At 41.3% G+C, this 14808-nt stretch overlaps 1 protein-coding gene across 1 annotated transcript in view; it reads left to right on the top strand.

The window, feature by feature from the left end:
• Positions 1–14808, top strand: part of sash1b (SAM and SH3 domain containing 1b) — a gene marked incomplete at both ends in the record, with an annotated part of 47542 nt that overhangs the window by 26517 nt on the left and 6217 nt on the right. Inside the window, 11 exons of the mRNA XM_079221722.1 lie at positions 8137–8265; positions 8468–8518; positions 9032–9081; positions 10563–10603; positions 10931–11017; positions 11173–11285; positions 11677–11778; positions 12888–13020; positions 13754–14154; positions 14579–14653; positions 14754–14808. The exon at positions 14754–14808 is cut by the window's right edge and continues 86 nt beyond it. Of these exons, the coding sequence (XP_079077848.1) occupies positions 8137–8265; positions 8468–8518; positions 9032–9081; positions 10563–10603; positions 10931–11017; positions 11173–11285; positions 11677–11778; positions 12888–13020; positions 13754–14154; positions 14579–14653; positions 14754–14808 (1237 nt within the window). The remainder of the gene's footprint in view (positions 1–8136; positions 8266–8467; positions 8519–9031; positions 9082–10562; positions 10604–10930; positions 11018–11172; positions 11286–11676; positions 11779–12887; positions 13021–13753; positions 14155–14578; positions 14654–14753) is intronic.

Raw genomic sequence — 14808 nt, 5'->3', positions numbered from 1 at the left:
TCAATCAAGAAAACGATCTATGTGCCATCCAAGCTTGACGTTCCTCTGAGAGGGTGAGTGCCAGATTTGAATGAGCTTTCGACCAGAACCCACCAGCTCCACAGTGATGTGATGATGAAATGGATCTGAATAAATTAACAAATCCCAGCAGTTTTCATGCGTCTAAAGTTGCTTTGATCAGGAGAACGTTACCAAATAATCTTTGTTTAGTTAGTAGTACAACTAAGCCACTGTAACAAGACAGTGCATTCTTTTATTTGTTCTTTTTAATCTTTTATTCGTTTCCAAGATATTGATCTTGAAAATTTGAGCACTTTTCATTAGTTTGTTTATTAGTCAATGAGGCCAAGACTCATATTCCTTGGATCAATTAAATTGAATTGCATTTGGAGCCACAGGATGTATTGTGGGAACTGTGGGCTACTGCATGGACGGTTGGTTTATAATGCATGAATTTAATCACTACATGTTTTATTCCGGAGTGCTTATGCTTGACTTAATTCAATTCAAGCATTCTACATTATTAAAGTCTGTATGATATTTTTACAACATGGCCACTCGGATCTCCTAAATGCACCACGGCCTTGTCTGTCAAAGCTCGCCTTTCACAGTAATCTTATTCCATGATGACGGTATTAGTGCAGTGATGTATGTTGTGAATTAAAAGAGATACCACAATACATGTGGTATATCTTTATATGATGACACATTAAAATGAAACCCCCTGCCCTAAATTCTGCTTAATTTATTACATCCATGTTTAATCAGTCTTATTGATTTTGAAGCTTTTAGGGTTTTTTTGTTGAAGAAATTAGCTTTTTCCAATTGAAATTCATTTTAGAGTAAAACATAAGTGTGAACAATATATGTAATTTCATTAGAATACATTCTTTATTATAATAAATATAAGAGTTTATGTTCTACGGGGAGGACCATTTGCGCCTTACGAAGTCGAGGTTTAATAACTACACGTCAATAAGCAGATCAAGAATCCCATCAGTCATATAAGAGATGTCAAACACTGAAAGCGAGATCCATCTTGGACGTGGAGCTATTTTCTAACGTAAAGGTTCAGTATAGATCCTCATGCAATTCTTATGATGTCAGAGCATGCTCGGCTAGCTGCGGTTAGCAGCCATTAATGGAGGTATAGTGGCCGTAAGGTGGATGTCCTTGGAATGAGGGAACATCTGAGAGTGCAGAGGAGGAGGCAAATTGAATTGGACAGGAGACATTGTCAACGGCCCTGTTGGGATGTCTGCGGTTGTCAAAAGGGACATGTGAAAACAGTGAGCGGGGCCTTCTTAATGTTGGAAGTACATCATCGCAGCGTTGAGATGCAGTGACTAGACAACAGTGTTGTCAGACACGTCTTCGTAAAATCTCAGTAATTTCTATAGTAAGATCACAGTTTGGATTGTGTGGTTCAAATATCTGTTCGTGTCTGTGGAATAACATGCGTTAGAGCTGCTTAAGATGCAGTCTGGTGTCTCCACCGTGAAGCTTAAATACTGACAGGAAAAAGTCAACAGCCCACTCTGCCTAAAATCTATTTAATGAGACACCATTGTGAACCATTTTCCTTTTGTCAGGTCTCAGGTCAAAGGTCTACTTTTTCTCCTCTTTTTTTTCAACTAACTTTGTGCTGTGCATTGTGTCGTGTGTTATGTCAATGTTTTTTTTCATGGTAAGTTTTAAAGGAGAAATGTCCAGGGGGCTATTTTCTTTCCTGATTGGACCAATTCACTTGTTCTTCACACAGTCTGGTATTACGTCATTCTGGGGCCCCCTGTGAATTTATGTTGCATGATTGACAGCTGCCATTGAATCCTGTGTTATGTCTTGCATGAGGATCAGTGGATGTAGTGGCCTTGTGAGGCCCTGATAATGTAGCCGGAGACGGTACAAGCAGCCCGTCGTGTCTTCGGGGATCACAGCACAGTCACACAAGGATAATTACCCAAAGCACCGGGGTGAAGGGCAGATGAAATGATTTCAGCACCTCTGAATTAAACATGGTCCGAGAGATGCTAACAATCCACAGGCTGCTTCACTGCAGACTCAGGACCAATCAAAGAGCCTTTTACAACTGAGGAAAACAGATGGTCTTTCCAGGTGTCAACTGTGTTGAATTTTAAAAGGGAGGTCGATGTATGTTTTTAGCACCACTAAATTAAACATGCTCTATGGATTGGGAATAATCTACATGCTGATCCACTACAAAAACACACCGCCATGCAGAGGGGATTTAATACAGACAGAATTTCCATGCAGTTATTTAGCTGAAATTGAAAGGGGACGACTCTCTATTTGATCTCTGCACTGCTGAATTAAATATGCGCCATGGAACAGGGACAATCCAGACGCTGCTTCAAAACGAGCTAAACGCAATCCGCAGGATGCTTTTGCAATAATGTATTATACATATTTCCAAATTGTGTTGCTTTTTGGGGGGGGGGGTCTATAGTTGTCTCTATCTGAATAGGGGTTTTCAGATAATATTTCAAATCCCAATCAAATTTGTCTAAGCGCACTAAATCTTGCAAAAAGGTTTTTCTTCCCTCCTAATCTTCTTTTAGAGTTTCACGTGTGTCCTCTATTATCTGCACCTCTGGCTGATTTCCCCCTTGAATCTGCATTTATTGCTGCACACCAAAAGACAACAATGCAGTTTTTAATACACTTTTGTCTCCATTTTTGTATCTTTAACAATCATCATGATGCACTAATCTTGGTTCAGAGTGCAAACTATCGCTGGACCTTCTTTCAGTAGAGAAAAACCTGTTTGTGGCCCTTTCTCTCTGGTTTACCTGCCATTCAGAACGAGGGCATGGGAAATCTCTTCCAGTCTTTTGTCTCTGTCAACAAGTGAGAGATATTTGCTCAGTGACTGACGGGGTGAGAGCAGAGCGGCGTACTGCAGACCTCGCTAATGCAGTTCAAACAAGACGAGGTGCTCTATATGCAGAGTGTGTGTCTGTGACTGACAGCGTGCATGTCACAGTGGAACCCTTCCTATCAACCCTTCATTTGTGACTTGTCAGAATCCACTTACCACTCAGACATGAATGGTTAAGCTCTCCCACTGATCCTCAATTCCTCTTAAGGGGTTCCGGGGCCTGTCAGTCTCGACTGAGCCCTTGGGTGTTCAGGAACAGCAGTAATTCTCACACGTATACACACAGACATTTCAGAGATCTGTTACATGTCACAGCTGGCACATGAACTGCTATTGAGCTTTTTTTCGTGTTTTCACTTAGACCGAAGGATTACATTACTTAGACCTGCACGGGTTTAGACATTTCTGGAGCACTTCATCTTATGAAAACATTTCAAAATCAATTGGAGAATATAAAATATATGATACCATCAGGCTTAAAAATAGCCTGTTACTTTTTAATTTTCTAAAACATAAAATACGCGTTATAATATAATAATTGTTGTCTCTTAACACTTAACCGACAATACTTTTTTTTTCTTCCTGTAACCGCTTTTTGGTGAAAGAAAATAAGTTGATGCTCATTGCATTCTACTCTAGTCCAAAGGGCAGATCATGTACAAATAAATGTTTAAACTTAAGTTAAATGATTTCGTGGCTTTCCGTAGTTTGAAAATAAAAGACCTGTAGTCACCATCTAAAACCTCACTGGATAAACTGCAACATGCAGCCACTAACTGATTTGTGTCATGATATGTTTTGCCATGAATCTGGACTTTGTCAGTTTGCGTTATTGCCGTCACACATTTCCAATGCGATAGGACTCCGAGGCCATGGTCCTGAGCATATGCGCTACTTTTTCCATAGGCACACACATTGTGATTCTCACTCCATTGAGCACAGACTGATCTCCCCAGGGATCAAAGCTCAGATGAGTGCTCAGGCGTTCCAGGTCGGCGGCGCCAAAATCCGGATACTTGACGATGATAGGAAAGAAGCTGGCTGTCAGGGAGGAGTGGCGTCTACCTCCAGCTTGCTCCGAGGTGACGAGCAGCCCGCCGCTGTGCAGCCCTCTGGCGAGAGCTGCCTCGGCCCTTTGGCACCGCGCGCAGAACGTAGCCACTGTCTCCACAATCCATATGCAGCGCAGCATAATCTGCAACCTCCTGCAGCAGATCTGACACTGGTACTGTAACCCCCCTGCTGCTGATGCTCACTGCCCTGGAGTCAGTGGTCAGTTTCTAAAAGATGGAGATTAGAGGCAGTGGGGTACCAGTAAGACAAAGACGCTGAGGCTTATTTCTCCACACATAATCTCACTGACTAACGCTATGATCAAAACAAGGTCACCACCCTGATACTTAAAGCCTTACCGACATGTGGGGAGGCTTGTGTTGATATGTGGAGACGCACTACAACAGTGAGCAGAGGAGGACAATCACAACACGCTTCTTCTGGATCTGCTTACAAGTCTAAAGTAATCAGTTACAAGTGGACTTCAATATCCAGTAGTTTATTAGGGCACAGAGGACGTTTTGTCATCGCTGCACTTTCTTTATTGCTTGATGTCAGACAGACGGGTCAACTCCTCACACTACATTAATTTCCCTTTTCAGTCATTCTTTTTAAAGGTCAGGACTCGGGAAACCTTTTTTTTTTTTTTTAGGTTGAAAGGAAATATTTAGTTTCCACTTTAATAGGTCCAATTTCAACACTATTATTCCCCTCAGCTCTCTATGTTGGCACATTAGTCAGTAACTGAAAGATGTTGACAGAGAATAGATATGTGCTGCCACCTGCTGGCGGACAGACTGCTAGTGTTAAAAGAGATTGGAAGGTAGAATAGACCTGCTTGTTCGTTATATTATATTCAACTTTATATTAACAATTCTATTAAAGATAGGGACAAGAACGATAAAAGCTAATACGCCTTTTATGTTAGTTAAAGTGTAATTTAGCTTTTGGCCAGTGTTTAGTCTTTACTTTAGCGTACTTCTACCAGGATGCTCTCATTCCCATGTTTATTTGTGTCACACATGCAATGTACACAAACAATGTCATGTTTTCCTTTATAATTCATTGATAAAGACCCACTTGATGGACAAATTATAAAGAGCTGATGTACATATGTTAGAATAGTGGTGCACTGTTGTTCACAAAAGGTGTGAGAAGAAGTTGGTCCCCGTTTGGTTTGTGTATTGCAAGCACACAAGTACACACATGCGCTGGAGCACCCATGCAAAGCAATACTTGTGTTTGCTGCTGTAACAATAGCGTGTGACGAAACAGCGCTGCAAGTCTGCAAGCTAGCAAACATCGATGTAAATGAGAAAGAGGTAAGGAAGAGAAAGCATTTACATGCAACATAACTCTGTATCAGCAGAGGGAGACGTATCTGTCCAATATTCTACATTTCATATCGGAACCAGACGCTGCTGCAGACATAAACATGCAGGCAAACTCTTCCACACTGAGAGGTGGTGGTTTATTTGAACATGTGAGTAAGCCAGTCCCTGTGGGCTGCAGCTGGAGAAAGTAGAGCGCCCCACCCAGCAGCACCAGCGTCACATGTGGTTGCAACTCCCCTAACCTCCCCTCAGCCAAACTCCCTCTGCTTTATGCATGCCGGACACCCCTCCCCTTCTGCTCAGGATGTATTGTCCTCCACTCGCTGAACTGAGTTAACTTTCAAAACTGAGCCTCTCACTTCCAGCGGTGTGGTGGAACTGAAGAGCAACTAGTGCTGGGTAGCTACTGTTGGCAGCCAGATGCCCGTTTGTGGTGAGTGTATTTTTATGTTTGCACTGGAATGTGGTCCTCTGGTTAGAGCTGGTAGCTTACTGTAGATTCATAGGGGGAGAATTGTAATTTATACCTTGTTTTGAAAGACAACTTGATGTATTGTGTGTATCTTTCCCTGTTCTGTTTGCTTTTTTGCGGTTAATGCAGACTTTCATTTAATAGTAAAGCATAAACAAGTCAGTGCTTGTTCTCGTGATCTTTTGAAACATCCCTCAATGCACTGATTAAGACCTCGACTGGTCCATCATAGTCCGATGAAGTAGATTCTCACCGTGACATTAAATAAGAATGAAGTTGTTGGATTGAACAGATGAGTAACAAGTACATGTGTTTGTTAAGGGTTTCTAAGGTTATTTATTCAGCTTTATGAAATAAGTACATCAAATGGGATGTAAACATACACACTTTTCAGTTGATTTGGTTTTACTAAGGTTATTTTAGCACAGTGTTGTATGCTGGTACATCAGTCAGATGTGGTATTCTGTGGGACACAGTTTCTGACAAACCTGTTGGTCGAAATGTTTACTTAATTTACTCTCAGGACATTTAATAACAGATAAGTTGTCAGTTATTGTCTTTATAGTAACACTCTGATACTCTTATTATTGACTTCTCTAAGTGATACGAATCATTTACTGATACCTTTGTGACCCAGGTCTGGTTCCCTAAAAACGGTGAGACGAGACCAAGGAACTGTAAAAACACTCATTAGACACTCCGGGCCCCGGGGGCACGTGGATCTTTTGTCTGCCTATGAGATGCTCAGCGCCTGAGAAATGTGACACCACACTCTCCTTTTCAAGCCTCTGTGGTTGATGTCTCATGCTGCAGCTTTGGCTTGGAGACCCATTAATTAGGAAGCAGGGAAATGTAAAGCAATATTTCCCCTGGAAAAAAACATTTCGTAAGAATCGTCAGCATGAGAATGGAATACATATTGTTTACAAGTTAACGTTCATGTGTAACATCGATCTATGCGTGCCTAATAAGCACTCGGGGCGATGCTATATCATGTGGCTGGGTCACAATAGGCTGTTTATGTGGATCCGTGGCAGTCTGAGGCGAACGAGCGACTGCAGTCGGCCACAGTTCAGAGCTGCTCAGTTGGCCCCGTCTCTCGACTGTGAAAAGCAGCCAGGTTTTTTGGGCCGTTTTCGACCCGGGGGCATGTCATTTACCAAATGAATGGCCCTCTTTTCGGACAGTTGAGCCAGTCACAGTCTATCATGCCACGAGACAAGTGAGCCCACAGTACTACTTTTCACTGCAGAGGACTGCTTTCAGCGGCCACATTTGCATATACCCTCAGGGCAGAGCATAAGTGAAGCACAATAATAATTGTAATAATCATGTGTGAAGCAGTTTATGGACATAGTGGTTGGCTATCATCAGGCACTGCTTGTGTTCGTCTGTCCAGTCTTAACTGGTGACTTGTTATCTTTTAATAGTGTAATTGTTGAATTATGTTTTAGTTATTTGTATAAATAATTAATAATTCAAAGTCATCTCACTGCTCTGCACTAAACTGTATGATAGACGTTTTTATCCATTTACAGTAATCATTTATTAGTAATACAATAGGTTTAAGCATATTCTAATCATGACAGATATTGAATATTTGTTCTAAATGTATGAACGAATATGAATCTGAACACTTTATCTGAACACTTCGTTAGCGACGTGGCTTCAGGCTTCTGCACTTTATTTAACACAATTTTATCAGCGAAGGGAGCAAGTTGAGGGTTTCTCCTGCATCGAAATGGACCAAACAATCCAATGTGTTTTACCATGATGTGATTTAAAACAAGGAAACCAGCCCTGTGGATTGATTGTGGTCCAAAATGTCACAAGGTCATAAAACTCAGCAAAAACTCTCTGAAATTATTTATTTCTCGCATGGCAAAATGCATATAAATTCCAGGTAACACAATTGTAGGAAACTGAGGGGGTGACATCCAGGAGGACAAAGACTCATCTGACTGAGTGACTCTACTTGTGATTTACGGTGGACTGAACCGTGGCCTCTTGAGGCGGCTCTTGGCGACTGTTGGAGAGTCGTAGCTGCGTCACACGGCGCTTCCTCTGGCCACGGGGTCGAGTCTGAGGAGGGCTGAGGAGGTGCAAGGGGTCGCTGGGCAGGAAGACACCCGACTGAAGACAGGGACAATATCACAGCTGGATGTCTCTGATGCATTCACTCTCCTGGTGCTTTATCTCTGTGTTTTCTGGCTGTTTGTTTTGCTAGTGACAGTTCTGAAGCGTGACACAATGGACTTCATCGTCTCAGTGTTTACAGTGTTCGCCCGCTGTTTGGCATCGACCTCTGCTGGTTGTTTTTTCCCTGTTCTGGTTTGTGGTCGGTTGAGTGTTTTCAAATGCCTCTTTATCTCCTTCAGGATGGCTCGGTGGGGAACCTTGATGACCTGGCTCAGGAGTATTCTGAGTATTACGGCACCTCCCTCAGTGACGTGTGCGAAAGGATGGAGGAGCTACGGAAACGTAAAGTAGTGCAAGACGCAGAGATGGTAAACAATTGTCTTTTTATGAAATTCAGATATGTTGACAGACCTGTTGGTACTGCAGTAACTGCAGAAGGCCTGTGTCACATGACTGTTTACCAGTGTTATTCCGTAATGTGGGCAGGCTGATGCAGTCAGATGAATATTATTTCTATTTCTGTGTTATGATGACACTGTAATTTACTCTTCCGCTTTTCGTGTGTTTCAGGGAACCGTTGACTCAGTGGCCACATCAGTGCAGCTCCGCTCTCAGATCCAGGTGAGTGTCCATTTCGGAGTGTGTCAGACCCCATGAGAAGGCCACTTCCTCCCGTGTGCGTCAGCAGACGGGCTGATAAGAGGCAATGGAATTGCCTTGTCATTATTATCCTGACCAAAAAAGAAAGTATTTGACTAAAAAGTATAATATAACTGAGTGGGATGCAGACAGCTGGCCTTGATTCTGTCTTCTAATGTCTGGGAATCGTTCCTGAAAAATGTGACTAGTGGTATGTGTGGGTTTGGTTACTACCAAATTACAAGATTTATATTTAAAAAATGCAACAAATTATAAATAAATGAAGACCTGAAATCCCTCTGTTAACCCTTAATTGCAGTTGATTCAGTCTGTTTAAGCTATGTTGCTTTCCTTGAAGGAAAATGCCATCATTTTAAATTACTCATTGCTGAGAGACTAAAACTACGACTAAAATGTGACTTTTAAATCCAGTTGTTAATTGAAGCACTACTGCTGTACTGTATTTAAATTGACGTTTTTTTCCATCTCCATAAGGAATCCCTTGGACTCAGCAGTACCACGTCTACACCAGAGACTGAAAGAAGGTAAGAAATATACCAATAATCCTTTTTGAAAGAAAGTTAGAAATCCACAAGGCTCTGCATCTTTGACTATCCTGGGCGACGCTTCAGTAAGAACAGGAACAGATGTGATTCAAGGAGTATTTATTCAAAGCACCAGTAGATATTTTCAATAAACATGGCTGGGACTATTATTTTGTCCAGATAGTGTGTTGTGTTGTGGCTTTACAGATTCCACTACAATCATTTAATATAAATCATATTTACAGACTACACAAATATAATTTAATTTAAATCATATCACTTTTGGGAGCTGAACTGCGATCGCTCTTCCTGTATTATCTCTGTGCGTTTCCTCTGCTTCCTGGTGCCCTCCAGTCACAGTTATGAAGCATTCCTGTGTCACCTCTACACTTCCTTCCTTCTCTCCATTGTTTCCTTTGAGGGATTTCAAAGATTAGTCATGTTTCATCATGAGTCAATGGTGATGACTAAGGAGAAAGTAACATTGTGATTAAGCTCATTGTTTTAGTTTTTTTATGGATTTTGTAATAGTAAGAAAACAGGCCTGTGTTATTAAGAAACATACACTGCCTCCTAGTGGGACAAGTACATAATAATACTGGATGAAACTGATGACTACCACTACAAGAAAGGTTTGCTGAACTCTGAATTTTTTTTTTTTTATTATGTTGTAAAAATGAATTGTTCTTTGAGCAGTTTCATGGTCCTTTTTGAAGAAGGTTTTTTGACAACACATAGATATTTTTACATGTGTATAGATTTAATTTGGCATTGCTCAAGATTTAATAATGCGAAAACATATTCAGTGAATACATTAGAGACATCGCAAACGGTGACAAAACCACATATTTACAATGTCTGCCAGATGAATAATAATATAAAATGACTTGTCTTTTAGGAAAACATTAGGATATTAGGACGAGAGAAAGAGACTGTTATGGGCAAGCAGCCCAGAGAGATGGGGGTGGAGGGAGAGGGGGAGAGAGGGAGGAGAGAGAGAGAGAGAGAGAGAGGGAGAGAGAGAGAGAGAGGGAGGGAGGCAGGGAGGGAGAGAGGGAGAGAGGGAGAGAGGGAGAGAGAGAGAGAGGGGGAATGCAGAGGCCACGTTAGCGCTGCTGCAAAACCCTGACTGGACATGAAAAAGGAGCCATTGTTCCTACGATGGCCGGAGAGCACTGACCTCTGTTCATCAACCAAGAGCAGCCAGTCTTTTTTTTCTGTTTTGACTGCTTTGATTTCCTTTGACTGAAATGCTAGTGTCATGAGGAATAGTGCGCTTTTATGATTTTTATTTTTTATTGTATTTAATTTTTTTTAATCTGACGCAAGTGGAGAGGGAAAAAAAAGACATGTTTAGGGAGATGGTGGGATAGCAGGGAAAATGAAGAAAATAACTTTGACAAACAGGTACTGTTCTGTTCAGGGCTCTGACTCCCCGTTTGAACTCCTCAAATTAAGCAAATGTTTTGTTTGATTTGCAGGTTTCCTGTGCACAAATCTAGCTCTGATGACGGATCAGGAGGTACGTTGAGGTTTTATATGCATTTATATTACACGCCTTGTATACTTCATTCTTCATTGTAAATGCATTCAGATTAAAGCCTTTTTACACTAAACTAAGCTTACAGAAAAAGTACTTTTGAAAAAAGGTTTTATTTGTGGTTGTCTGTGATTTTAATCAATCATATTTCTTCTTTCTTTCGTTGAGTAACAAACTAATACTTAGTTGGTTAATTCAATAGAGGTTCTGGAGTTATTAGGTTCTGGAATTATTAGGTTCTAGAGTTATAGTTTACCTAGAATTTGGATATGACTGCTCTAAATTAAACTGAATTGTTGTACTGTTTAGGAAAATGGGATGGAAAGAGAAAGAGCAAGTCTTTTTGGCAGAGTTTTCGGAAGTCACAGAAAGGAGTGCTGCGTCAGATTTCAAAAGGTATGTTCGGTCAAGAACGCAAAAGAAGGGTTAACATCAACATACGCACGTCTTTTTGTCATGTGACGTTCATGATTTGTCTTAATAAAATGACACATTTAAGCAGTCTGTTGTGTTTAGTCCTGTCAGCTGACATATCTCCTTTTACTTGACAGGTGACGATGTTGGTTTTGTGGCCAGTGAAATCACCATGAGTGATGAAGAGCGTATCCAGCTGATGATGATGGTGAAGGAGAATATGATCTCTATCGAGGAAGCCTTGGCACGGGTATGATGTCATTCATCCCAAAACTCTTCTCACCTCACGGATGCTGTGTTTTCTTTTTTTAATCAACTTTTAAGAGTTTGCCGTGGAAAACAAAGTGTTGCAGATGAAATAGGTCAACACATCTGACATTTTAAAGCCAAAATTTAAAAAAAAGAAGAAATTGTTGGGTTCATGTAAAATAAACACATTCTTTTGCAAAATCTGAGAGCAAATCTGCATTTAAAAAAAACTGGACGTGATATATCCGGGACATAGTTTGTTCACTTTGTGAAAGAAATAACGTTCTCATGTGGGCGTATTTAAAAACATTGTTTTATCTCCAGCTGCTCAAGGATAAATAACACATCCGCAACTAACTAACTAACTAACAGGGTCATCTTTTTTTCTGCAGCTGAAGGAGTTTGAAGTACAAAACAAACAGACGTGCCGGTCCGATCCCACAGAATGGGCCGATCCCTCCAGCCTCACCACAAATGAGTCATTCAACTGCACCGTAAGTCTCTCAGCTCTCCGTCTGAGGGCATCTTAGATGCTTTTTAACGTAGAATCACAACTTGGGCAGTGTGTTGTGCCTCTGAGCTACCAGTGCCAAGGCTGCTGAGCTGTTGACAGCGCCGCTCTCTTTCCCTCTGTCACTGTCCCGGCGATGAACCGGGGCCCCTCTAAAGCCCTTCAGCTCAGGGCCATCTCCCAACTGCAGGGCACCGGGCAGACTTCTATTCATCACTCTCAAAGCGCTAACCCCCTATTGTGCTGCTGTGAGCGGCTGGATTCAGCACAGGGCCCAGTTATGCAGGCCACAGCTCTTTTATGCATGGGTGAGGTGATTAGAGGCTCAGGTTCAGGGCACATTTTTCAGATTGGTCTGGATGGCCTGACTATTTCTCTTTGCTGTGTGTGTCCTCTTACTTTCTCTTTCTGTGTCATGGTTGCACGTCTGTTACCCCCTCCCCTGTTGTTCTTTGAACAATTGTAATTATAGACTAGCTCTACATGCATTTAATTGTTGCCGTGTATTTAAAATCTGCTTTCATTTAGTCTTTCGATGTCTATTCTGGGATGTACATACCACTCATGTTTTGGTCAGCAGACTAAAAACCTCAACATCTGTGTCTTCAAACGTACCATCGACTTTTTCTCTAACCGTCGTTTCATTTGAAGGTTAAGGTGATTTCCAAGCAGCTAGCTTTTCGTTTTCCCATGACTAGAAAGACTTCTTTTTTTTTGCACTGTGATGTTTAGATGGACTTCAGTGTCATCACTGTGGTTTACAACCACATGTTTATTTTAAACTACAAGTCGCTTTTATAGAATGCTCAGCCGGTAGCATCGGCATGCACACAGCTTACAGACCTTATTATTTAATACAAGTTTCGACAAGCAGAGAAGAAATTATTTAAATATATCTTGTAATGTGTGAGCGCATGCACTACATGTGAGTATAAAAACATGAAAAGAGATATTACTGGACACTTTTACTATCCAAAATAATTGGCCTTACAGCTGGTAACAGTCCACTATGTGTTATTTTACTGAATATTTACCGTCACTCTGTGGTAAATGTTTTCTGTGATTAACATTCTTTCTGGTCTCTCCTATCAGCCTTGTGACCTGTCAGACAATGAACAAGAGGAATCTGTGACGTTCAGGAGACTCCATAAACTGGTCAACTCAACCCGGAAGGTGAAGAAGAAGCTGATCAGAATCGATGAGTCTAAGAGGCCTGGAGCAGAGGGTACTAAAACCATCTGACTTTATGTCTTTAAGCCCCAGTGGATGTGGCAGCCATTGTAGTTTTTTAAGTCTTTGTAGAAACTTCTGAAGTGTCCACCTTTTCCCTGTCCCGTGCAGCCAAGATGTAAAAACTATCAGGTGTTTGAGTAAAAACATACTATGTTTATAAAAAGGAACACTACAATTCTGAATGTGACGTAGAGTCAAGAGAAAATATCAGTAATTGTGCCTGATCTAATTATTGTTTGACTAAGAATCTGTGCTGCAATAACAGTATTTACTGTGTGTTTTCGCTAGTGTTATAATCTCTGTGAATATATGTTTTGAAGAATATGCTTTTTTGTTTTTCCAGCACATTTGGAAATTGGGACGGTGGAAAAGCCCCTGAAACAGCTTGTAGACTATGAGACTCTGCAACACAACATTAAAAAAAGTTGGATTGCAGCTTTTGCATCTATTCAATGATCCCTAAAAGCTCTAAGATATTGTTCACCTATTTAAGAATAATTTAACAGGAAAAAATTAATGCATTGAAATGGCAAACAAAGACTATTCATTTTAGATTTCACCCCTACTGATCTACAGTTGACATGATGGCTAGCTGAAACCAGATATTTCATAAGTCCAACCTTATTTGTAGTCAAATCTTAAACTTCAGCATTTATTTACATTTTACTTAAATGTGTTGACATTGTATTTTTACCTTCCTCCTTTCTCCTCTTTTTACCCTCCAGATAGCTTCATGATAGATGGCCTTGCTTTTGGAGATGCCAGCGCCTCGCTGTACTCGGGTGTGCAGAAGAAGCTGGCCGTTTGCCCGGTGGACTCCCTGGCTTCAGCTCTGCGGGACCAGCTCACCTACGACAGGGACTCCGACAGCCTAACCACCTCTCCCTCCTCCAGCAGCCTGGACACCTGCAGCAGCCAGAAGATCTTCCAGGCCTTCAGAAAATCAAGTGGAAGCCCTGTTCATCAGGAGACAAACGTAGCAGTTGAGGCGAGGCAGGCAGCTGAAGGCAGTGGCTCTTCTTTTTCTGAAATGGAGGATTCCAATAATGAGAAACCCAAAATTGCTCGCTCTGTGACCGATGGAGAGCTCCGTCACTGGATCCTCAGCCCGCTCAGCCAGCATGGGGTGAGTAGTGAGTGCATAGCAGCCTTTGAGAGATTGTTGAGGTTGTTGTTTGGAAAATGTAATGCTGCTGTACTGAATTAATATATTCTGCAAACACTCTGCAAAAGTAAATAATGGCGGCCATCCTGTATTTTTCATATAATACTGTCAACCGATTTTCTTTCTAATTGTTAAGTCAGACGGTGGTTCTGAGAATTGTTTTGTATTTTCCCGTACAGGTCAAGTCCCCTGTGGTGACCTGACCTGCTGCACGAACTTATATGCCTCATGTTGCATCATAAAAATAATTCAAATTGTAGCAAAAGTGACAGACAGGTGACCGGATGCATGCTCTTAAAAATGCGTTGTACTCTTCCAGGGTACCCTTAACTTCACCTATATCTCTACTTATGAGTGTCCTGGTTTTGTTGTTTATTTGATACAGAGAGCTTGCAGCTTTGGAGGTTTTGACCTGACAAACCGCTCGCTGCATGCGGCCATCTCTAACAACGACAACATCGTACGTAGCTGTCTTTCTTCCTTAATTTTCATACACTGGATCAAAAATAAATAGATTGTTTATTTGTCTATTTTCTGCTTTTTTTGTGTATGGACATTAGAATAAAGACGGAGATGGTGTGAAAGATCCCATCAAGTCTCCAACAATCTCTCGTA

Source organism: Taurulus bubalis (genome assembly GCF_910589615.1).
Source record: "Taurulus bubalis genome assembly, chromosome: 1".
Lineage (NCBI taxonomy): Eukaryota > Metazoa > Chordata > Actinopteri > Perciformes > Cottidae > Taurulus > Taurulus bubalis.
Note: the sequence above shows the minus strand (reverse complement) of the source record. Positions and strands in the feature narration are given on the sequence as shown.